This window comes from Ovis aries, chromosome 8 (genome assembly GCF_016772045.2).
Source record: "Ovis aries strain OAR_USU_Benz2616 breed Rambouillet chromosome 8, ARS-UI_Ramb_v3.0, whole genome shotgun sequence".
Lineage (NCBI taxonomy): Eukaryota > Metazoa > Chordata > Mammalia > Artiodactyla > Bovidae > Ovis > Ovis aries.
The window spans coordinates 11,263,736-11,287,293 of NC_056061.1; the positions used below are offsets into that span (position 1 = coordinate 11,263,736).

At 38.9% G+C, this 23,558-nt stretch overlaps 2 protein-coding genes across 6 annotated transcripts in view; one reads left to right on the forward strand and one right to left on the reverse strand.

Moving 5' to 3' along the window:
- The window catches only part of ECHDC1 (ethylmalonyl-CoA decarboxylase 1), a 70,194-nt gene extending 56,890 nt beyond the window's left edge, over positions 1–13,304 (forward strand). The window contains exon 7 of the mRNA XM_060419415.1: positions 6,941–13,304. Coding sequence (XP_060275398.1) covers positions 6,941–7,013 — 73 coding nt within the window. The 3' untranslated portion in view covers positions 7,014–13,304. The remainder of the gene's footprint in view (positions 1–6,940) is intronic.
- Positions 129–22,598, reverse strand: RNF146 (ring finger protein 146). Of its 5 annotated transcripts, none has more exons than XM_060419410.1 (4): positions 22,538–22,598; positions 13,401–13,500; positions 7,935–8,184; positions 129–1,866 (listed from the first exon to the last, which is right to left on the reverse strand). In XM_060419410.1, exons 3-4 carry the CDS (start codon positions 8,096–8,098, stop codon positions 810–812), a joined length of 1,221 nt encoding a protein of 406 aa, XP_060275393.1. In that variant the 5' UTR covers positions 8,099–8,184; positions 13,401–13,500; positions 22,538–22,598; the 3' UTR covers positions 129–809. The 5 variants fall into 5 exon arrangements, with proteins under 5 accessions (XP_060275393.1, XP_060275392.1, XP_060275394.1 ...); XM_060419409.1 differs by having other exon boundaries at positions 13,401–13,505; XM_060419411.1 differs by having other exon boundaries at positions 13,401–13,505; positions 14,540–22,598.
- Positions 22,599–23,558: the final 960 nt, after the last annotated feature.

Here is a 23,558-nt window from a genome sequence, read left to right on the forward strand (position 1 = left end):
AGAAATCAAAACTTTTCTGAGCAAGTGACCATGTAAGCTGAATACATACCAATTTAAACCACCACCATTTTAGTGATCTTTGGCCACAAAATGTTTCCATTTCCTTCCAGATTCAAACAAGAGACAGATTAATTTTGATAAATTCTAGTATTTATTAAATTATAAAGTCTTTAATCAAAAAAAAAATGTGGATCAAGAGAAACTTCTAACTACAAGGACTAGACAGCAAAGCCTATGAGAACGCCATGAAGTGTGTTACAGACAAGATTCTGAAACATAAGTTATAAGCTGTTTTCTTTACATTTCCATTTCAGTCACTTTACTATTAAGTAGTTGTTATTCGTCTATTTTAAAACCCCAAATTCACATTTGTTCTCACATTATTTAAGCTTTCTGTTCGTACTGATACCAGATATCTCATAGGTGCCAAATTTTAGTAATGGTTTTATGTCAATCCATGCAGAAAAACATGAACCAATGCAGTAGTCAGATGAGGACCATTAACGCACAGTTAATACACACACGCTGGCCGAAAGAACTGAAGGCATTTTAAAAAACTATAAAATAAACAGACCTCAAGAAAACTGCATTATTACTAAACAGCTCTCAACTATTAACACCCAAGTTCTTTATATTAAATAAATTTCTCAACAGAGATGTGTTAGACATTTTAATTACAGGGCTATCCTTCCCATACCCCTTCCCACCCCAACTCCCAAAATGCACTACTAGGGATGAGTATAATGTTACGTGGGCAGAAATTTACAGATAACCATTTTCATCTTGAGCATGGATCTGAAAACTTTTATTTAAACTTCTGTTACTGTGCACTGTCCATCAGGCCTTCGAGATCTGACACTCACTGTTCCACCTGCTGCCACTGATCGATCAGTTCCTGATCGATCAGATACTGTCTGATTTGGATTAGGAACCAAAAGTCTCTGTTGGGTCAAGGAGTGTTGTGCAACAAGTGCAGATACATCCTCACTGTCACTACTGGCATCGGATTCAGTTTCTTCAATCGAAGTGTCTGGTGCTGGCACCCTGCCTGAAGATGGTGATTCATGCTCTTCTTCTCCTTCCCCTCTATGACTCCTTTCCGCTATGCTGTCTCCACCAAGTTGTAAATGTGCAAAAGAGTCTTCCAGAGACGCGCTTGCATCAGGGGATGGCGTGGCGGGGCTTGTTAGCTGACCATCTACTGACGTCAGGGGCCTCACAGACGACGACTGAATAGAAGCTCCACTCTGAGCCGGTACACTGTCCGCTCCGTCAGCAGAGCTCTCTCTCGCTAGGTTTACGGTATTAGCATCACAGTCCAGCCTAAGTCCGGCTACTCCTTTCTTTGGTATATCTATTATATCCCGCTTGATCTTCCTGCGACGTCCATGTTCGTTTCTCCTATACTGCACCATATTTTCAAGATCGGCAACATACAGAAACCCGGCAATCAGCATCTCCGTGCTCTTCTTGCCTCTGGAGAAAGCATCTTCCAGCTCTCTGCTAGTGCGCTCGTCATACTGCCACCACCCGTTCCTTCCCTCGTAATACCACGCATATTCACCGTTTCCTCTGCTGGCTGCCTTGAGCTCTTCTGGTGACAACAACGTCGGCTTATCAAGGAAATCTTCAGGAATTTCTTGTCGACAGAGGGCACATCGCTTTCCAAGCCATGAAGCTCCCTTCACACATAGGTAGCAGAAAACATGCTTACAAGGCAGACTGACTGGGTGAACACATGTTTGCAGACAAATGGCACATTCAGGGACAGTTAGAGAAGGTGCAGTATTAGAACAGGACTCATTCGCTTTCCTGTTTGTAGGAAGCATGTTTATAGAGTGATCAATTTCTCCACAGCCAGCCATCCTGACAAAATGAGAGAAAAAAACATAATATTAAAATCTTGTTTTAACTCTTCTAAAATCTTAATTCAACATTCAGAAAACACTTATTAAACACCAATTATATGCAAGTCATGTCCTAGACACTGGGGACACAAAACTGAAAGTAGAGAAAAAACTTATGTAGAAAAATATTTTTGATGTGACTTTATTCTTATTTGTGGGATGGGGGGGAAATGAGGCACAAATAAAAAAGTACAACCAAAGTATAGATTTGAAATAAATATACCATTTCTATTCACAGAATAGAACTAAATGCTAAGATTTTAAAATGTACAATCCATCTAGACTTTTAAAATCAGTCTGGAAAGTAGAGAAAAACAAAATGGTTAAAAATAATTCAGATTACAATCACAGAAGGTAACCAATTTGTAGCCTTTTAGGGTACCACTAAGTGCAACTGTGCAATACCTCCATGCATTAATGTACTTCCGGTACTTGACAAGTAGACCATGTGAAACGACTAGAGCTGAGATCCTAGAAACTCCCTTTCTCTGCTGTATGACCTTAAAAACATTGGTTGCACCAGTCAGCTCATTCCCCCTCTGTGAGACGCCTTTCTTTCAACGGCCTTTTTGCTGTCGCTGGCTCTCTCTAACCACACGTGCGTTCCTCTTGCTGTCCTCTTTCAAGACGATCCCATCTACATTCAGGGCTTCAGTTGTTACTGACTCCTAAAATGATAATCACCAGCCCAGGCCTTTCGTTTTAGCCTTAGAACTACCTTTTAATTGCCTACTTTAGCTCTCTTCTTGGCTGTCTGAAAGGGACAAAAACTGAATTTATGATCTGTTTCCTCCTTACTTACTCCCTAAATGCCCCTCTAGAGACACCTCTATTCATTTGCTTTTCAAGCCAGAAGTCCATCACTGAAGCTGTCCTTCTCCTAACCCCTCCCCATTCAAAACTTCAGCAAGTCCTACACTTTACCTCCTCAATATCCTCTAAATCCAACTACAGTCCATCTCTGCCCTTCCCAAGTCATCAAGTAAACACTTTATTAAATTACTGCATATGCCTTTTAATGGGTCCAGCCTTACGTCTTGTTAATTAAGAGTCCAGGATCTATATGCCCTGCTCCCATGCCAGCTTCATCTCACATGTTTTGACTCAATTCCCTTTTCTAAGATATCTAATACACACTACATAATAAATACTTGCTAAACTGAAATTAGCTCTTCTCTTTTCTGTTTATTGGCAAAACCTATATATATATTGTTCTCAGAAAACAACTCTGAAAACAGTTGTAAGGCACTGACTGACTAGGTTTCATTCATCAGGTCCTATTGCTACATTTAAATCATAGAGTAACTTGAAACATTCTACTAAAAAAAACTAAAACTAGCTAGAGAAAGGGTGAAAATATATTCTTTTGTTCCTTTCAATTAAAAAAATTCACTGTCAATGAAATTCTGAAAAATCTTTTTTTTTAATTTCCACATTTAAGGCCCAATTAAAAATAAGGAAGTCCTTCATGAGCAAGTAATAATTTAACTGAGTTAACAAAATGTTTAAATGAGCTACTGCTCATCACTACTTTGGAGAAACAATAGCAACATCTCATATACACCTACATGATCTAGGTGCCTTCTGGACAAAAGAAAGGCCAATAAATTTAAAAATTTTAAAAAGAAAAATAGAAGTCTACTAAAATGTAAATAAAGTATCTAACAGTGCAACTTATATGAACGCCATACTTTTAAAAGATACACAGTCTCAGACCCTGTTGTATTAAGTAAAATTAACCCCAAATATCAATTTTCCATTAGATGCAGTTACCTTATCTATGAAAAAGAAAGTTTTCAACCTAAAAGCATTACTCTCCATCCTGACCAATGCAAGAGTCTTACTCTTGAATGCATAAATAAATGTAAACATATAATTAACAAATTAAAAAAAAAATGATAGCCATCCCAGGGGAAGACATGAACAGTCAAAGTAACATACTAGAAAAGGCAAAACAATTCTTTTGGGGCAGGTATTCTGGTTCCCTCATTAGAATGAGATAAAACTGGATAAACATCATCAGAAAACAGGTAGAAGATAGTTAAAGCTTCATTATTTCACCTAAAGAACTTTCAACAATCAGTTCAGCTCAGTTCAGTTGCTCAGTCGTGTCCTACTCTGCAACCCCATGAATCGCAGCACGCCAGGCCTCCCTGTCCATCACCAACTCCCAGAGTTCACTCAGACTCCCGTCCATCGAGTCAGTGATGCCATCCAGCCATCTCATCCTCTGTCGTCCCCTTCTTCTGCCCCCAATCCCTCCCAGCATCAGGGTCTTTTCAAATGAGTCAGCTCTCCACATCAGGTGGCCAAAGTACTGGAGTTTAAGCTTCAACATCAGTCCCTCCAATGAACACCCAGGACTGATCTCCTTTAGGATGGACTGGGTTGATCTCCTTCCAGTCCAAGGGACTCTCAAGAGTCTTCTCCAACACCACAGTTCAAAGGCATCAATTCTTCAGCACTCAGCTTTCTTTATAGTCCAACTCTCACATAGCCCTGACTAGACGGAGCTTTGTTGGCGAAGTAATGCTTCTGCTTTTTAGTATGCTCTCTAGGTTGGTCCAGAGAAGGCAATGGCAACCCACTCCAGTACTCTGCCTGGAAAATCCCTTGGGCGGAGGAGCCTGGTAGGCTGCAGTTCATGGGGTCGCCAAGAGTTGGACACGACTGAGCGACTTCACTTTCACTTTTCACTTTCATGCACTGGAGAAGGAAACGGCAACCCACTCCAGTGTTCGCACCTGGAGAATCCCAGCAACAGGGGAGCCTGGTGGGCTGCCGTCTATGGGGTCGCACAGAGTCGGACATGACTGAGGCGACTTAGCAGCAGCAGCAGCTAGGCTGGTCATAACTGTGCTTCCAAGGAGCAAGCATCTTTTAATTTCATGGCTGCAGTCACCATCTGCAGTGATTTTGGAGCCCAGAAAAATAAAGTCAGCTACTGTTTCCACTGTTTGCCCATCTATTTGCCATGAAGTGATGGGACTGGATGCCATGATCTTCGTTTTCTGAATGTTGAGCTTTAAGCCAACTTTTTCACTCTCTTCTGTCACTTTCATCAAGAGGCTTTTTAGTTCCTCTTCACTTTCTGCCATAAGGGTGGTGTCATCTGCATATCTGAGGTTATTGAAATTTCTCCCTGCAATCTTAATTTCAGCCTGTGCTTCCTCCAGCCCAGCGTTTCTCATGATGTACTCTGCATAGAAGTTAAATAAGCAGGGTGACGGTATACAGCCTTGATGTACTCCTTTTCCTATTTGGAACCAGTCTGTTGTTCCATGTCCAGTTCTAACTGTTGCTTCCTGACCTGCGTATAGGTTTCTCAAGAGGCAGGTCAGGTGGTCTGGTATTCCCATCTCTTTCAGAATTTCCACAGCTTATTGTGATCCACACAGTCAAAGGCTTTGGCATAGTCAATAAAGCAGAAATAGATGTTTTCCTGGAACTCTCTTGCTTTTCCATGATCCAGCGGATGTTGTCAATTTGATCTCTGGTTCCTCTGCCTTTTCTAAAACCAGCTTGAACATCTGGAAGTTCACAGTTTACATACTGCTAAAGCCTGGGCTGGAGAATTTTGAGCATTACTTTACTAGCATGTGAGATGAGTACAACTGTGTGGCAGTTTAAGCATTCTTTGGCATTGCCTTTCTTTGGGATTGGAATAAAAATTGACCTTTTCCAGTCCTGTGGCCAGTGCTGAGTCTTCCAAATTTGCTGGCATACTGAGTGCAGCACTTTCACAGCATCATCTTTCAGGATTTGAAATAGCTCAACTGGAATTCCATCGCCTCCACTGGCTTTGTTCGTAGTGATGCTTCCTAAGGCCCACCTGACTTCACATTCCAGGATGTCCGGCTCTAGGTGAGTGTGAGTGATCACACCTTTGTGATTATCTGGGTCGTGAAGATCTTTTTTGTACAGTTCTTCTGTGTATTCTTGCCACCTCTTCTTAATATCTTCTGTTTCTCTTAGGTCCATACCATTTCTGTCGTTTATCGAGCCCATCTTTGCATGAAATGTTTCCTTGGTATCTCTAACTTTCTTGCAGAGATCTCTAGTCTTTCCCATTCTATTGTTTTCCTCTATTTCTATGCATTGATCACTGAGGAAGGCTTTATCTCTCCTTGCTATTCTTTGGAACTCTGCATTCAAATTGTTATATTTTTCCTTTTCTCCTTTTTTTTCCTGGCTTCTCTTCTTTTCACAGCTATTTGTAAGGCCAACTATCAAGAGCTCTTCAAAAATGTTGAAGATATTAAGGGAACATTTCATGCAAGGACAAGCATGAAGGGCAGAAACACTAAGGACCTCAGAGAACAGATCAAAAAGAGGTGGCAAGGATACACAGAAATAGACAAAAAAGTCTTAATGAACGGACAACCTGGAGTGTAAAGTCAAATGGGTCATAGGTAGGAAGCATTACTACGAACAAAGCTAGTGGAGGTGATGGAATTCCAGCTGAGCTATTTCAAATCCTAATGCTGCTGCTGTTAAAAGTGCTTCAATCAGTATGTCAGCAAATTTGGAATACTCAGCAGTGGCCACAGGACTGGAAAAGGTCAGTTTTCATTACAATCTCAAAGAAGGGAAATGCCAAAGACTGTTCAAACTGCCATACGATTCTGTTCATTTCGTATGCGAGGAAAATTTTGCTCATAATCCTTCAAGCTAGACTTCAATAGTAAGTGAACCGAGAACTTCCAGATGTACCAGCTGGGTTTCAAAGAGGCAGAGGAACCAGAGATCAAAGTGTCAACATGTGCTAGATCATGGAGAAAGCAAGGGAATTCCAGAAAAAAATCTACTTCTGCTTCATAGACTATGCTAAAGCCTTTGGCTGTGTGGATCACAATGAATTGTGGAAATTCATAAAAGAGATGGGAATTCCAGACCATCTTACCTGCCTCCTGGGAAACCTGTATGCAGGTTAGAACTGGACATGGAACAACAGACTGGTTCAATGGTTCAAAATTGGGAAAGGATTACATCAAAGCTGTATATCGTCACCTTGCTTATTTAACTCTATGCAGAGTACATCATGTGAAATGCCGGGCTGGACGAATCACAAGATGGAATCAAGATTGCCAAGAGAAAGATCAATAACCTCAGATATGGAGATGATACCGATCTAAAGGCAGAAAGTGAAGAGCCTCTCGATGAGGGTGAAAGAAGACAGTAAAAAAGCTGGCTTGAAAATCTACATTCAAAAAAGCATATCATGGCATCCAGTCCCATCACTTCGTGGCAAATAAAAGGGGAAACAATGGAAACAGTGACAGATTTTATTTTCTTGGGACTCCAAAAATCACTGTGGACGGTGACTGCAGCCATGAAATTAAAAAACACTTGCTTGGAAGGAACGCTATAACAAACCCAGGCAGTGTATTAAACAACAGAGACATCATTTTGTTAACAAAGTCTGTATAGTTAAAGCTATGGTTTTTCCAGTAGTCATGTACAGATATGAGCGTTGGACCATGAAGGCGGCTGAGCACTAAAGAATTGAAGCTTTCAAACTGTGGTGCTGGGGAAGACTTGAGAGTCCCTTGGACAGCAAGGAGATCAAACCTGTCAATCTTAAAGGCAATCAACACTGAATACTCTTTGAAAGGAATGTTGCTGGGAAAGATGAAGGCAAAAGGAGAAGGGAGCAGAGGATAAGATGGTTAGATAGCATCACCAACTCAATGGACACGAATTTGAACAAACTCTGGGAGCAAGTAGAGGACAGCAAAGCCTGGCATGCTGCGGTCCATGGGGTCACAAAGAGTCAGATATAACTTAGGGACTGAACAACAACTTTCAACTATCAATTTGCCATAGCAAATACCAAATGCTGATTCTCTGTAGCTCACCAAGTATACTCCTAGTGTATCCCAAGTGAGACATGGGGAGGAAAAACTTTAAGTACTTTTTACATAATTCTGTATTAAGTACATGCAGTAGGCAAGATACCATTAAGATAGAAAACAAGATAAAGACAAAGCAACACAAACCACTAGCCTGCCCACCTATAAGACCCACCCCGTGCATGTGTGCTGTTGCTTCAGTCGTGTCCAATTCTGTGACCGCATGGACTGCAGCTTGCGAGCCTCCTCTGTCCATGGGGTTCTCCAGGCAAGCATACTGGAGTGGGTTGCCACGCCCGCCGCCAGGGGATCTTCCTGACCCAGGGATCCAACCTGCATCTCTTACTTCACGTGCACTGGCGGGCAGGTTCTGTACCACTAGAGCCACCTGGGAAGCCTTCGATGATCTTCAAATAGGCTGGAGGCTAAATTTGTGCAGAGGATTATACGAATATATAAGTAAGAAATGCTTTTTTTTTTTCCCTTTTGTAGGGCAAGAATTTGATAAAGAGTGCTAATTAAAGAGAAATATTTCCTAAGTAATGAATGTCTTAGGAAACTTTAGAGATCATTTTTTAAAAGGGAATTTATTTCCTGGTTACTAAATTAATATGAAGAAATTTGGAATGAAGTTAGTCCAACTCTACTGAAGAACATAAATGTATCACTCACTTCCCAAGACTTTTTTTTTAAACCAACTGAACCCTTAATGTGCTATTATTACTTATATGCATAAATTCCATTCTTCTAAATGATGTAAAATATTTCTGGAAGACAAAAAATGTCTATTAATGCTAGTTAAGACTTCTGTGCAACAAGATCAAATACAGAGAGATATAGGCAGATTCAGTGGAAATCTGTAAGTATTCAGATTTTGTCTAATCTTAAAGACATCTCATCAAAAGAAAGGTAAAATTACTATAAATGAGAAAGATCTTTAGCTTCCATAGTATTGAGGAACTTTCTGCCACCATTAAAAACTACAAATACTGAAAAACCGATTTTTTTAAAGTATGGGCTCAGATCCCAATTAAAAACATGAAAGAGAACAAAGAATAAAGTACTACAAGATCTTTCGTGGAGACCTATCAAAAAGAATGTCACCTTCCTTCCCAAAACTTTTTTTTTTAATTCCTCAAATCTTTACTTCTGTTGGAATATAGAGTTTGAACTTTAATACAAGTTAAAAATTTAACATTAAAATTTTAACAATGACCATTCCTAAGTCCTTAAGACAAAATTCTTAACTTTTCCTATCATACAGTGTCTTCTAATTGGTGGTGGTGATGGTTTAGTTGCTAAGTTGCGTCCGACTCTTGCAACCCCATGGACTGTAGCCTGCCAGGCTCCTCTGTCCATGGGATTCTCCAGGCAAGAATACTGGAGTGGGGTGCCATTTCCTTCTCCAGGAGATCTTCCTGACCCAGGAACTGAACCCGGTCTCCTACACTGCAGGCAGATTCTTTACCAACTGAGCTACAAGGGAAGTCGTTTAATTTCTGTTGGATGTCTATTGATGCATATTTTATTATAGTAAACTATTTAACAGCTAACAATCACTGATTGCATAATATGTGGCAGATATTTTGTGAAATATTTTAATCCCCCTATCACTCTATGAACTGGGTCTGTTATTTTCCTTTCTACAGATGAGGAAACTGAGGTACCAAAAGCTCAGATGATATACCCAAAGTCATAGTTCATTAAGTGATTGAGCCAGCCTCAAATCTAGGTTCCATAACCCAGATGATCTGACTTCAGAGTCTTTACTCTTAACTGCTACATATTGTTTCTAAAACAACCATGTCTATCCAAACAGAAGAACCACCATCAGTAATTTTAGGAAAGATAAGGCTTCAGGAAGTTACAAGAAATTTCAGACTGATAGAATAATGACATCTTATCACCCGCTGCAAGAGTTCTCACGTATTTCTCCTTATTCCTTTTCAATTTTGAACAGAGAACATGTTTGAGCATCTACCATGCCCATGACACTAGGAAGGGAAATGCATAATAAAGTCCGCCATCAAAGTTAAAGAACACTGCATTACCTAATGATTTTTTGATAAGTGTAACAGACACCAGGAAGTAAAAAGAAGAAATGGTAACTAGCAAGGAGGGGATAGATACATTTGAATAGATGAAAAGTACTGTGCAAAGAAGTACAACAGAGACCTTCTATATTATGGAATCTTAATAAAGTTAAAACATTTTAAATGCAAATGGTTTGTAAACACTTCTGGTCACAGCCTTATTAAAAATGTAGTGAAAACTTACATAGAATTTAAGGAGTTCAAGGATCTCTATGAAGTTGGTCTTTATACTAACTCCTAAGGAGTCAACAGGAATTCACTGAAAGGTTATGTTAGGAAGTGACAAGTCAGTTTACTAATTTATCAAGACCAGTTGGACAAAAGTTTGGAGGATGACTTGGCAGCATGAGGCCAAAAGGAAACTAGAATTTATAATAATCCAGGTAAAAGATAATGGGAAGGAAGGGACAGATGTAAGGTTCTAACAGTAGAACATAAGAAATACTAAGGAAATAGAAATGAAAGCACTTAGCTACTGATGGATGATCAAGATTCAGAATCTAAGCTGAGTTCTGACATTGTAACTTTGAGACATTTATAAAGTCTTCAAATGAAGACAGGCAGATGACAGTTGAGTTAACTGGACAGGTATGCTCAAGAAATCTAAGCAGAAAGAAGTGTCTTGAGCCACCAACACATACATGATTACTGAGACATGAAAATGGATGAATGCCCAAATTAAATCTGCACAGACAGCACACAAAAGGGCTAATCACAGAACCTTGGATTACTCCAACATTTGTAAGTGAGGCAGTGAACAAGAAGAATGGAAGAGAAAAATGGGGAATAAAGTGAGACTACCCCCTCAAAAGCCACAAGGGGAGACATTTGCAAAAAAAAAAAAGGATCAAGCAAGGAGCAAAGTTACAAAAGTTACTCAACTTATGAAAATTTCCACAATTGTTGTGAAATATATGGTGCAAAATATGTGAACACCACACACTGATTAGCTATTCTGAGTTCCCAGAACCCATTGTGCCTGGTATCAATTACTTTCTACTTAGCCAAGACACCTTTCTTTCCTTATTGTCCCAAAGACTGTTATAAAACTTACCCAACCTCTTAGTTAAGAGATATCCTGAACCCTCATATTAAGAAATTAGGTATGAGTGACTCCTCAAAATTTATCTTTATCTTCATTCTATCTTAATACTCTTGGCTCAGGATGGAGTACTGGTAGCTTTCCAAGCTAAAACATCCCATTTCCTCCAAGATTTCAATTAATATTCTATTCCTAAATTTCAAAATCAACTAACATGCTAAGTCTAATGATCTCTTTCAATCTTATCTATTTGATTCCATTGCACTAAATGATATTAACCAGGCTCTATCTAAAAATTTATATTATTCATTTCCATGACGGTACTCTCTCCCAGTTATCGTTTCCCCCTCTCCCCACCACCTTCCTTAGTTTCCCTGAAATAACAGTATTCCTCAGAGAGGCTCTGAGTGACCAAATTTTCAATATTACATTTTATGCCTAGACAATCTACAGGATATTCCAAATTTATATGTATGAATGTAAATCTCATATCCTCAAAATGTAATACCTGGAACTGCTCCAGATTCCTAAGAGCTATATTTCCAATTCTGTATTCAAAAGGTCTACCTCAATACTCTCCAGTCACCTGAAATCAAACATGACTAAAACCAAAATTATCTACTGCCTTAAACCCACATCCTCTTCTTTTGGTCTCTATCTTGGATAAAACTTAGGAGTTATCCTCAGTGCTCCCCTACTCCTTGGCCACTTTGCTTTTCTGCAAGAAAACCTTTATAGAATGTGCCCTTTGTTACTAAAGCCTGTGACCTTAATTTTGGCCTCCTGTGCACACTCTTATACAAAATACTGACCTCTCAAGTGGCCTTCCTGACCTCAGTCTTTTCTTCCTCTCATCTTTCCTCAGTTTAATTATGTCTAATTAGTCCTTCCTCCACTCTGTCTTCAGTAGTTTTCTACTGCCTACATAATGTCATCAAAATTGCTAAGCATTAACTTTCAATACACTGACATAGACTTCAGAGTAAAACAAGACTTAGTTAAAAATTCATCATTTATTCTTACTATGTTGACCTAGAACAGTGTTTACCAAACTTCTCCAAAGATAAGAATTAGCTGATGTGCTATCTCTTGGAAATTTAGACTCATCCACATTAAGAGTCTAAAAATCTGTTTTCAGTAAGTGCCCTAGCAGATAATTCTGAGAAATTTGGTAAACAATGACCCAGGGAAAATGAGTTTTATCTAATTCTGTTTCTTCATCAGTAAATAAGGCTACTACAATCTTGTGATTGAGTTCAATAATCCAAGTAAAATATCCAGTAAGCACCAGGCAACAAGTAGGTACAAATAAACACACACAACCCCTTTACTAACTGTGAAGTCTCTATTTCCCATTGACCTTCACACATAGGATTGCTCCCTCACTCCCCTAAGATGCCTGGATATTTAGGCAGCTGTGCCCTTCCCCATTCCCTTGGCTTGAAAAATAATTCCTAATTTCCTGATTGTTAAAATTCTATTCATTTTTTAAGACTGAACCAAAAGTTCCCCTGTTCACTCTGAACTCTTCAGATGGAATAAATTCTCTCATTTCTGAAAGTGTTTTACTGGAGCTTCAATATAGTATTTCTTCCACTGTATTAATTATACAGTGTGTCTTACTAGACTTACAGTCTAATTCCTTGATGGCAGGATAGTCTGATGGTTAAACTATCTGACCTACAGGATTAAAAAATATACAGAAGTATATAGACAGACAGGTAACATGTAAACAGGATTAAATTAAAACTATATTTGCCCCAATTTTAAAGAAAAATGCTTACTGGTTTCATTTGTCTTTTATTAAAATTCTCAACACTAAAAATGATATGGTAATACTTTTAATGGGAGTATGTAATCAAAGCATCATACTGGAAAAGCAGATGATAATAGTTACATGTCAAACAGGAGAACATGTGAAATAGTATCTATAAGGGTTACTCTTTGGTCAAGTACTTTAACTACTGTAATCACCGAAACTGTTAACTTGGAAGATGGAAATATGATGCTCATTGTGTAAAAAAGTTTCATCAATAACAGACTAAAGTTCAATATGGCCAAGAGAGAGGTAGTGTTAACATTTTGAAGTATATTTCACAAAAAGAAACTGATAGGAAAATAGAACTAGTAAAACTGGGGACTCCAATAAGAATTAAAATGCAATAATGTACTTAAAAATAAATTAACTTTGTTTATTTAAATAAATTACTATGTAAAGAATAAGTAGAACCTAGAAGACCTGGAGATCTTTCCAGTTTTTTAGCCTTCTATGTGCAAATTTCTGTCTTCAGTTTCACTTTTATAGGGATTACTCCCTATGAAGAGTTTTTTTTTTGGATGCCTATATTAATAGTAATTAAATGTGAATAAACTTGTCAATTCAATTAAAGATCTAAAAATCAATATAAAACATTTTGTTTGATTAAAACTGATACTTGATTTATTACATTTTATACCAGTCATTTAACTTGTTGCAGCTTTGTAAAAACCATGATGCCATACTTACATTTCTGTTACAGACCCCACAGATGCCTGCCACAAAAATAAAATCTCTTCATGAGTAATCAGCCAGTTTGCAGAATTTTCTCCTCCATTGCTGGATCATCCTGTGCTGCAAAAGAAAAATTTCAACATTAACTTCTCAACAAAATTAGTCAATTATGTATGATTCTTTCATTTAAAAAATTCAGTGGCAAATTTTATCTCAAAAGTGGAAAAATTTCAAGACAAGGATGCCAGCTTTCCCCACTGCTATTCAACAGTTTACTGGAAGTTTTAGCCAGAGCAATCAGATCAGAAAAAGATAAGAAAGGCATACAAATTGGTGAAGAAAAAGTAAAACCAGATCTATTTGCAGAGATAGTAAAATTGTCTCTGTTCTCTATACAGAAAATTCCAAAGAATCCCGAAGAAAGCTGCTAAAGCTAAAACAAATTTAGCATAGGTGCACTTTATAAGTTCAATGCACAAAAAGTCAGTTCTGTTTCTATGTCACCAATTCAAACCGGAAATCAAAAAAGCATTCCCACTTATAACAGCATCTAAAGGAATGAAATACCTTAACCAAGGAGGTGAAAGACTTACACACTGAAAAACTACAAAGCACTGCTTAAAGAGATTAAGAGCAAAAAAAGGGAAACACAACTGGTGTTCACAGACTGGGAGACTATGAAGATGACAGAACTATCCAAGGTGATCTACAGATTCAACAGAATTCTTATCAAAATCCCAATAGTTTTTTCCCTTTTTCTTTTTTCAGAAATGAAGAAACTCATTCTCCAATTCATATGGAATTGAAAGGGGCCCCAAATAGCCAACACAATTTTGAAAAGGAACAAAGATGGTGAATTCACACTTATAGATTTCAAAACTTACTACAAAGCTACAGTAATGTAAGCGTGGTTTTGGCATAAAAATAGACAAATACACCAACAAAAGAGAGAGTGCAGAAATAAACCCATCTCTATGCCCAACTGGTATTTTACAAGAAAAAAGCATTTTTTAAAGAAGTGAAACGAGTTCTATATGGATGCAGTATGTCTTTCACAGCCTCTGGCTTCCTACAGGAGGTAACGTACGGGAAGGCGAGGTCCTCACATTAACTAGGACCTCCTGGTACCCATATGAATGTCCCAGTTTACAAACCAATAAGATGGTTCCTGGACAGCAGACATCTTGAGGCACCAAGCAAAACATCATCTCAGTCATTAGTCCTCTCTCTTCACAGTTAGTGTTACCTCCACCCACTTCAGGCCCACAACAGGAGGCTCATTCACTGCAAAGAACGTACATGATGAGGACAGAGACAGGCTTTCCAGGAACAAGACAGAAGAGACAACTACTCTTTCAGTTCCATGCACCTCTTATAGTGAGGGAATCTATCTCCCTAAAAAACCCGGAATTTTAGTGTTTAAGATTTTTTAGATATATGCCCTTTTAAGGTAAGTCAGCATATCTCACCAAATGTTTAACAGAACAGACCAAACAATATGTAATCTACCTCAAAACTGAAGACCTTCCAGAAGTAACTGACTAAAAGTGTTTATAAACAACTTGACTTTTTATTTTACTCTGACTTTAGAACCTAGTCTTTCCATGACAAGGACTCCACTGTCCTGACTTCCCTCCACAACCCTTTCACTTTACTAAGTGCCTACAATTTCAGTGGCACCAAAGAGGACTCCATCATTCACTTCCCTTCTACAGTCTACTCAAAATATTAGAAACCGCCCACTTTTGCACACAGGACAATAGGAAACATTCTACTATTCTAACATCATTACTCTTAAGCACAAACAAACAAAACCCCACTTATTCTTCGAAGTCTCTAACCATTGGCTGTAATCCCCTAAAGCTATTCTCTTAACTCTTAAAATACTATCTATCTACTCACTACTGGTCATCCAATTCATTATAATTCCTGACACCTGACTATGAATTTATTAAATATCCTTGAGAATAAACCATTCAACACCTAACTCAGAGGTTCTCGAACTTCCCCAGAGACACACATCCTCAGACTCTAACTCAAGATACTGTAGGCCAGTAGACATGGGTTTCAGCCCAGGAATCTCACCTCAAGTGATGCTGATACAGGTAGTGCATCAAATACAATTTAAGAAACACTGTCCTTATTTTTCAATTCCTAAATTCAACAAACTTCACCCTCTGCCCCAACAAAATATAATGGCCACGTTTGGAACTAGATGCCACCTAAAACTGCTGCCTCTCTAAAATCTTAAACTCGCTCTCAGACCACAAGCTCTGGTTCTTCCAGCTCACTTATTCATTCTCACACCCGCTCTTTAATTCCAAGTGCCTCTCCAGTCTCTTGCCCACCTCCTCTCCTTTCTCCAATACCTGATTCCATTTCCTTTTCTGCCCAATCTGGAGTCCAACGATTTTAACTTCTTGAGAGAATGCTTGGTTCTCTCACATCTCTGTCTCTCATCTACACATACTCTACACACCCCCATCTCTGCATGTATCTTACAACGTGACATCTTGGCTTCTGTGCTTTAACCAATGAATGCCAATGGAGAAATACAAAATTATTTTCTCACTCCCCTTTCAACACATTACATCAAATTGTCAACTTTTAACCCTAACACCTTGGGACTCTATCCTCCATTCTCTTGCCATTGCTAGTGCCCTAGTTCGGACTTTTACCATCACTGGACTACTGCTCGATCTGATTATTTTGCTTCAGTATCACCCCTTAAATTAAGTCTCCGAATGTGATACACTTAAAAAGAAAAATGAACCCTCCATGCGTAAAGCCCTATATGGGCTCTCCAGCCTATATAATAAAGTAAAGCTCCTCAGACAATATTCAACAGCCTTAAAGACTTGAAACCTAAATAACTCTCTCCCACAACCACTCTCATAGATTAATACTCTAGTTATACCAAATTACTCAGTTCTCCAAATTTCCCTTTGTAATTCTGTATTTCCTCCTACCTGTATAGTCTTTCTTTTAAGGTTTATGAATGCTACTACCTTTCTCTGATTGCCTCTGGAAAAGCTGTTCCTTCCCCTATATTTTGTAATTCTTCTGTTACTGAATTTACCATATGCATTGCAATTATCTGTTTGCTCCTGACTCTTCCAGTAAACCATGAGACCCCTGAGATAAGGATTATTTATATCTCTAAGTGGCTAGTCAACTGCCAATCAGTTGTTGCTGTCTTGAGTCGGTATTCCTTGGATGAATGAAAAACTAAATTCATTTAAGTCACCTAACACAACATTTACATTCTAATTGTGAACAGGCACCCAGCCACAAAAGCTATAAAGTTATACAACTTTCAATCCTTTCTTTAAACAACTTAAAATCCAACAGAGGGAGTTAACACATTTACAAATATAAAACCGATGCCATCTTTATATCTTTTGACAAGTATATAATTTACCTAGCTATTCTTCACTGCAGTGAATTCTCCAGAATGCAGACAGAAATCCAAGAATAAAACAGATTTTAGTAAATCTTGTCAGCTACAGGGACCTTTTCAATCACTATCTCCCGTGGCTAAAATTTCAAAGCTAGCTGTAAATGGGTAATAGCTGAGGGGAAGAAAATGAACTAAAACCTACATAGTAATCTAGACTTCCAGATATGACAACTGTGGTCCTCAACCAGCAGTATCAGTATTACCTGAAAGTTCTTTACAAACAAATATCCAAAGCCCCACTCTCTGCCAAGAGAATCAGATCTCCAGGTATTTCATATGCATATTGAAGGTCACTAAGTAGACACATTATATCACTGAATTCTCAAAATGACTCTGTGAGAAATTTTATAAATGAGGAAACCCAAGCCCACAAGGATTTAGCACCAATTCACAAAGCTATCAATACTGGGAGATGAGATTCAAACTCAAGTATATCCTTAAAAAAATATTTTCCTCAATGTACTCTATCTCAAAGAATATCATTATTTAATAAAAATACCATGCAAGCCACATAGGTAATTTCACATTTTCTATTAAGACAATAATAAGAAACAAGCAAATTTAGAGAGTATATTTCATTTAACCCAATATATTCAAACCATTACCATTTCCACATGTACTTAGATAAATTATTAATGTGGTATTTTATACTTGTGTTTGTGTACGTGTGTGTACACTCCTTGAAATCTGATGCATGTTTTACTTTACAGAACAACTCAGTTCAGACCGGCCACACAGCTTGCTCAATAGCTCCATGTGGCAAGTGGCTAGCATGCTCGAGATGCAGGTTTAGAATGTCTTGCATACCAACAGTCTTAAAAAAAAAAGAACCTGCAATTTAGTCCAAGAATTGTTGAATAAAGAAAATGAACTCCATGTTACTTTACTCACACCTCTGCTTGCATAGATTTAAAAAAATTGTATATTCTACTGTGATCAAAACTGACTGGTTTAGGTATCCCAATTCCACCAATTAGATCCATCAACTCTAGCCTCTGAGAACTGTAATGCCAATTGGGCACAACATATGGTATGACTTGTGATATTCAGAATAGTCATGTGTAATACTCACAACAGTCGAGTGGCCCTCAGAAGATTTATACATTTGAAATCAAAGAATTTTTTTAAGGGAGGGAGGGGGAGTCTTACTTTTAACCAAAGATAAAAGAATAGTGTAATTCTAACTGCAGACCACAAATAATTTGGCAAACATAAATAACTCAAACATACATAATTCATTCTGCAATGAATGATTTGTAAATTATCACCAAACTAAATACAATTTATGAGTTATTCAGTAAAAATTTACCATTATATTCTGACATGCATCTATCAACTAGTTAATGGCTTAAGTTTCCTTCTCAAGGTGCAAATTTATACAGAAACAAACCATTAGGAAGGTAATATAAAAAGAGAAAAGATTTGAAACTAAATCAGTTATTTCTGCACCTTAACAATTCTAAAGGGAAAAAGTGGCAGACTATTTTTTAAAATATATAAAAGTTTAGAGATTATCATTTACCCATTCAACCAATCAAGTTTAACTGAAAACGAATATTGTATTATTTGTAATTTTGTGACCACTCAACAAATTCATGCGCCTATTATTTGCACCCACTGTTACTGTCTCTGAAAATATTTAGGATTAATTACGATTCTACTTTTCAAATCAGTCATGGACCAAGTTTTTTTTTAGATAAAAGATTCAAATAAATGATTATCTTTTTTAAAAAAATCAAAGAAAAGCATGTGACAGTTAAAATATCAAATTATAAAGATGTGAAGATTGCCCGTATTTTTCCAATTATTAACAGCCAATGTTTAATAAAAGTTATTACTCTTTATTCAAAATATACAAAACTGGAAATGTTCTACATAAAAGAGATCAGTGACAGAAAAGAAAAATACTACACATCTTACAACTTTTGTTATACAGTCAAAAAAGAAGAAGAAAAAAAATTAAGGACCAGTAAAAGAAACAGAGAGAGTGGGTGTAATTTAGCAGATATATCTTAATACTTCTTAAGAGAGAGTCCCAAATTGAAAGATGTAACTAAATGCCCTAACGTTTTTCCATTTTTAGCTTTCCTTCTCATCTCCTGTTAAAACAGCTTACCGAAAGCACAAGTCATACTAGGAAACAAAAGTCTTCAGTCAAAACTCACTTCTACCAAATGGGGTCCAATATTTTACACTACTCTGTGTTAAAGAATTATTTCCACCACTGCATTTAATATTTCCCATTAAAAAAAAAAAAAAAAGTTACTGCATGACAATCTCTGGGCTTCACAATCTTTATATCCAAGCTTTAAACCTTTACACTTCTCACCCAAATATGTGGGCTTTGCATTTTAACATTAAATGTGAAAGTGAATGAAAAATGTCTTTTAATCACATCAAACAGAAGTTGCATAGTCTGAAACCATTTTGTAAAGAAGAAAGGTTCTGCTGCTAATTATCTGTTTGACCTTGGTCAAGTCACAACTCCCATATCTTAGTTATTTCACCCTATTCTACACTTCCATAATTCTAAATGCTTAAATTAGTAGGCATTTAACAACAGGTTCTGTTTTAATTAACCCAAAAGGTAGTAAGCCCTGAACACTCAACACTGCATAAATAAGCACAGGTGGTTGTAGCAGAATGTAAATAAGATGGTTTCCATACCATGGAAAGACTGTTTCTAATCCAGCTGGTCGCACAAAATCAGATTCCTTGGGCACAATAAAAAACCAGGCAAGAGAATGGAAAAGGTTCGGTACCAGCCTTTGCTAACACTGACAGAGAAGCAACTATCCAACTGGCAGTCTATCAGGTGTTTCATGCTAGCAAATTTATAATACAGAAGAATGTTCTCTAAGCAGATCAGTATTGTGAAAAGAGTCAATACTTTTTTCTTCTTCTTCTATGGAGAAATCATTTTAGATCATGTCCAAAAAAGAAAAAAACCTGCCCTATCCTTCTGACAATTCAAAAGCAAAATACTTTACCAGTTAATACATGTTTCCTTTAAAAAAAAAAACAAAAAACTTTTCTTCCTCTTGTCTAATGACCAGCTATTTGGAACAACAGTATTCCTGATGACTGTAATTCTATCAGGTTTTTAACAATGAGTAAATAACAAAATTCTACAAATGTTTACTACCAGGTAAATATTTGCAGAATTATTTTCATTTTGCCCACAATTTACACTGGCCCATTTGAAACAAAATTCTAAATCAAAGACTGAGCTTAACGCTCCAATTTAAGATGTACAAGCAAAATAAACATCCAAAATCTATTTTTAGAGTGGGTTTTCACTCTTCGGGTTTGCTCTTTAAAATTAGATTTACTGGACATATTTTCATGTTTTGTTAGCGCACTCCACAGACTCCCAGACACTCAACACAAACAATATTTGCTGGTCACAAAAACAGCAAAGCCAACATCATAAATCCTGTTACTTGAGCAGGTGATTTTCTTCCAGTGTCCTATATGTCACGTCTTTTAAAAGTATGAATATAGACTCACTTATTAAAAAACAAAATAGCCTTAAGCCTTCCAATTTCTGGACATGTATACTGCTTTCAATGACATATCATATTTTCAAACCCTATATTAAAAGTACACATATTGTAAGTACTTCCACTTACCACATCACTCTGCTTGACCACCCAAATTGTATATACTTATTTTATAGTTAAGTTAATCATGTTCCCATTATGGCCTACAATTGTAATTATCTTTTATCTTGCTATTGATTGTGAAAACTGATAACATCTTTTATTATCGTGATTATGTAACTATTATTCACTTAATATTATTTATGATTGATCAACAGAAAAATAATAGAACTCAGTATCACCAAAACTATGATTTAACAGAAGAACCTGTATCACTTTTTAATATCCAGATGCATACCCGAATTATCTTGAAATTTTTTGAAAAACATAAATGCCCAGGTATCGCTTTTCTCCAGAGCTCCAGATGTTTCTAATGAGCAATAATGTTTAAAAACAACTGGACTATACGACGATCTTTTACTTTTATCTAGTCTGTTTCACTTTTTCTATTTCATATTCAGTAGCAGCAGCAGCTCCCATTTCATTTATATTTTCCAATTTCTCCATCTTTTCTTTTTGATGTTCTCAAATCAAGCATAGTAGAAAAGCTTTTGTATACATATATACAATATGCACATTTTAGAAAACTTGTGAATTTTTGACTAAAAAATTTAGGGCATTTTGATTCCACTTGCTTAACTCACTATGAATAGAATGCGGATTTCTAATTTAAAAAAATAAATACGCAACAAGAGACAAAAACTTCCTGTATAGCACAGGAAACTACAGTCAGTATCTTGTAATAACCTATAATGGGAAATAACTTCAAAAATAATCTATGTATAACTCAAATCACCTTGCTGTGCACCTGAAACAACGTTAAGTCAACTATACTTCAATAAAATATGTTAAGTGAAGAAAAAAAAGTAAACTTAATCAAAAAAAATAAAAGTACACACATTGGAGGGGCACCTGAAAATATCAATCACAAAGACTGCGTTTTTCTACCATTTCTTAGCTTTCTTCTCTCAATTCCAGTTTCACTATTAAACAAAATGTACCTTCTTTAGAAACTTGAGAAATAAGTGCTCAGTAAAATGGCACTTAGGGAACAGAAAGAAAGCCGTACTAAATCTGATATCAAAAGAAAAAGATCTAGGTGCCAGAAGTGTGTGTAACAACAATTTTTCTGCCTTTCTCTAGGTGCCCACAGGAAACAAAAAATAGCGGCCACAATGGAACATCCATTTACCCTTTCAGACGGGATGCGGGGGGAGGTGGAGGGGTGGTAGGGAGAGAACTCCGCACCCAGCAACCAGAACAAAGCAACGGCCCCGTCTTTTAAGACGCACTGAGGTTTTGGAGGCTCAGCGGGTACTGAGACACCTCTCAGTGGTTCTGATGCTTTAACAACAGTGCTGGGCTTTAACCCGGACAAGACAAGGGACTGGACTGCTCGTCGGATTAAGCAAGACCCAGGAACTGAGCAGGAGGAGGAGGGAGAGAGGGCAGAGAAAGATGCCAAAGACACTCCGGAAAAACAAAATGCAGGAACTGTACGTCCGGACCCAAGGCCCGAGTGGACGCCTCCGCACGGGATGCGGGGGGCGGGGGGATTACCCCTCCAACCATTGCCGCCCCTACATCTTGAGGCCCATAGAGTCCCCGAGGAGAGGCCTGACACCCGCGCTGAGCGGACAGGAAACGGACCCGGCTGCCACCGAGGGCAGCGACGAGGACCCCGGCGGAAGAGGCTGCGCAGTAATGGCCGCTGCTCCGCCTCTCGCACCCCGACCGTGACCAGCCCCGGGCTCTCGCCCAGGGCAGCGGCTGCGGCGGCCACAGGCAACGCGGCGTCCGTCACAGTCCTCCTGCCTCTGACAGCAACCAAGCTAGGGGCGGCGGAAAGGGCTGAGCTGTGCCACGCCGGCTAGGCTCCACTGCCGCGGCCGCGCCGGCCCAAGGGCGTCCACCCGCGTCCCAGCCCCTGACCCCGCCGCCGCCCCTCTCAGGCCCGGAGAGCAGGGCCGACCCGGGAGGTGCCGCGGTCGGAGGTGACGCCGCGGGCCATCACTCCTCTCCCCGAGTAGGAACCACGAGTGGCTTGACTTTCACCGTGCCCCTCGAGTGGGCTTCGCCCCGACTCCCACCTCTGTGGCCACAGCCGAAGCCGCCTCGCCGTCTTTTCTCTTCGGCCTCCGAGCCTGCAGCGGCCGGGAACGCGCGCGCCCGCGCGCGCGCGCGCGCGGCCGTCACGTGACCGCCGGTCGCGTCGCGGGGGCGGGGCCGCGAGAGGCGGAAGCCTCGCCGCGCCACGGGAGCTCGCGCCGGCCCGCCCCCGCCTTATTTCCCCGCGCCCCATCCGTGAAGCCCGCGCGGCTCGTCTTCTCGGATCTCTGGGGACGTGCAGTTTCGCGGCTTGGGTCTTTCTAACTGCTTTATATTTTGCTGTGCTTGTAATTAGGTGCCGAAGAATTCTGAAAGACTGCAAGTCCACCAGAGAGAGAGATTGGGGTCGAGGAAGTAAGACGCGTGTAGGGCCAGCAGGTGGTGCTGCTCAGAAACCCAGCCTCCGTACCCAGGAGAACCTCTTGGGCACCTAGCTGAATTTGAGGTTGAAGAGTCTGTAGCAACACTGCGCGTTCCCGTTCAAAAAAAGTCCAGTTTATTCCTATCTTGAACCATTGAGCGATTAATTTAATCGGCAAAAAAGAATTACTTTCCTTTTGGGCCCTTTTTTCTTAGCCTGGCTCATATGTGTGAATGTCGCTCAGTCGTGTCCGATTCTTTGCGACCCAGTGGACTGTGGCCCACCAGGCTCCTCTGTCCCTGAAATTCTCCAGGCAAAAATACTGGAGTGGGTTGCGGAATCTTCCAAACCCAAGGATCCGACCCAGGTGTCCCGCATTGTAGGGGGATTCTTTACCGTCTGAGACACCAGAGAAACGCAGAAACAAGAAAAAAAGATTAATCGGTATACAAATCTAAAAACTAAAGAAATGGTTTAATTTGTGGGACGTGTGTGGTTTTAAACATCAAACTCTTGGCTGTATCCTCCGTTTCATTTGAGCCTGTACGTTGTCTTTTGGAACTGATTGTACTTTCTTAATTCTTAGTAAAATGAAGGTGGAAGAGCATGGTTTCTTACCTTTAAAAGACCAGTATATATTT

Bases quoted from the DNA above. Each gene is read 5' to 3' on its own strand.
- RNF146 (XM_060419410.1), bottom strand. From the start codon at position 8,098: ATGCAGGTTGGATCCCTGGGTCAGGAAGATCCCCTGGCGGCGGGCGTG. The intron at 1,867-7,934 runs GTGGGTCTTATA...TCATTTTGTCAG, and splicing joins CAACAGCACACATGCACGGG to GATGGCTGGCTGTGGAGAAA.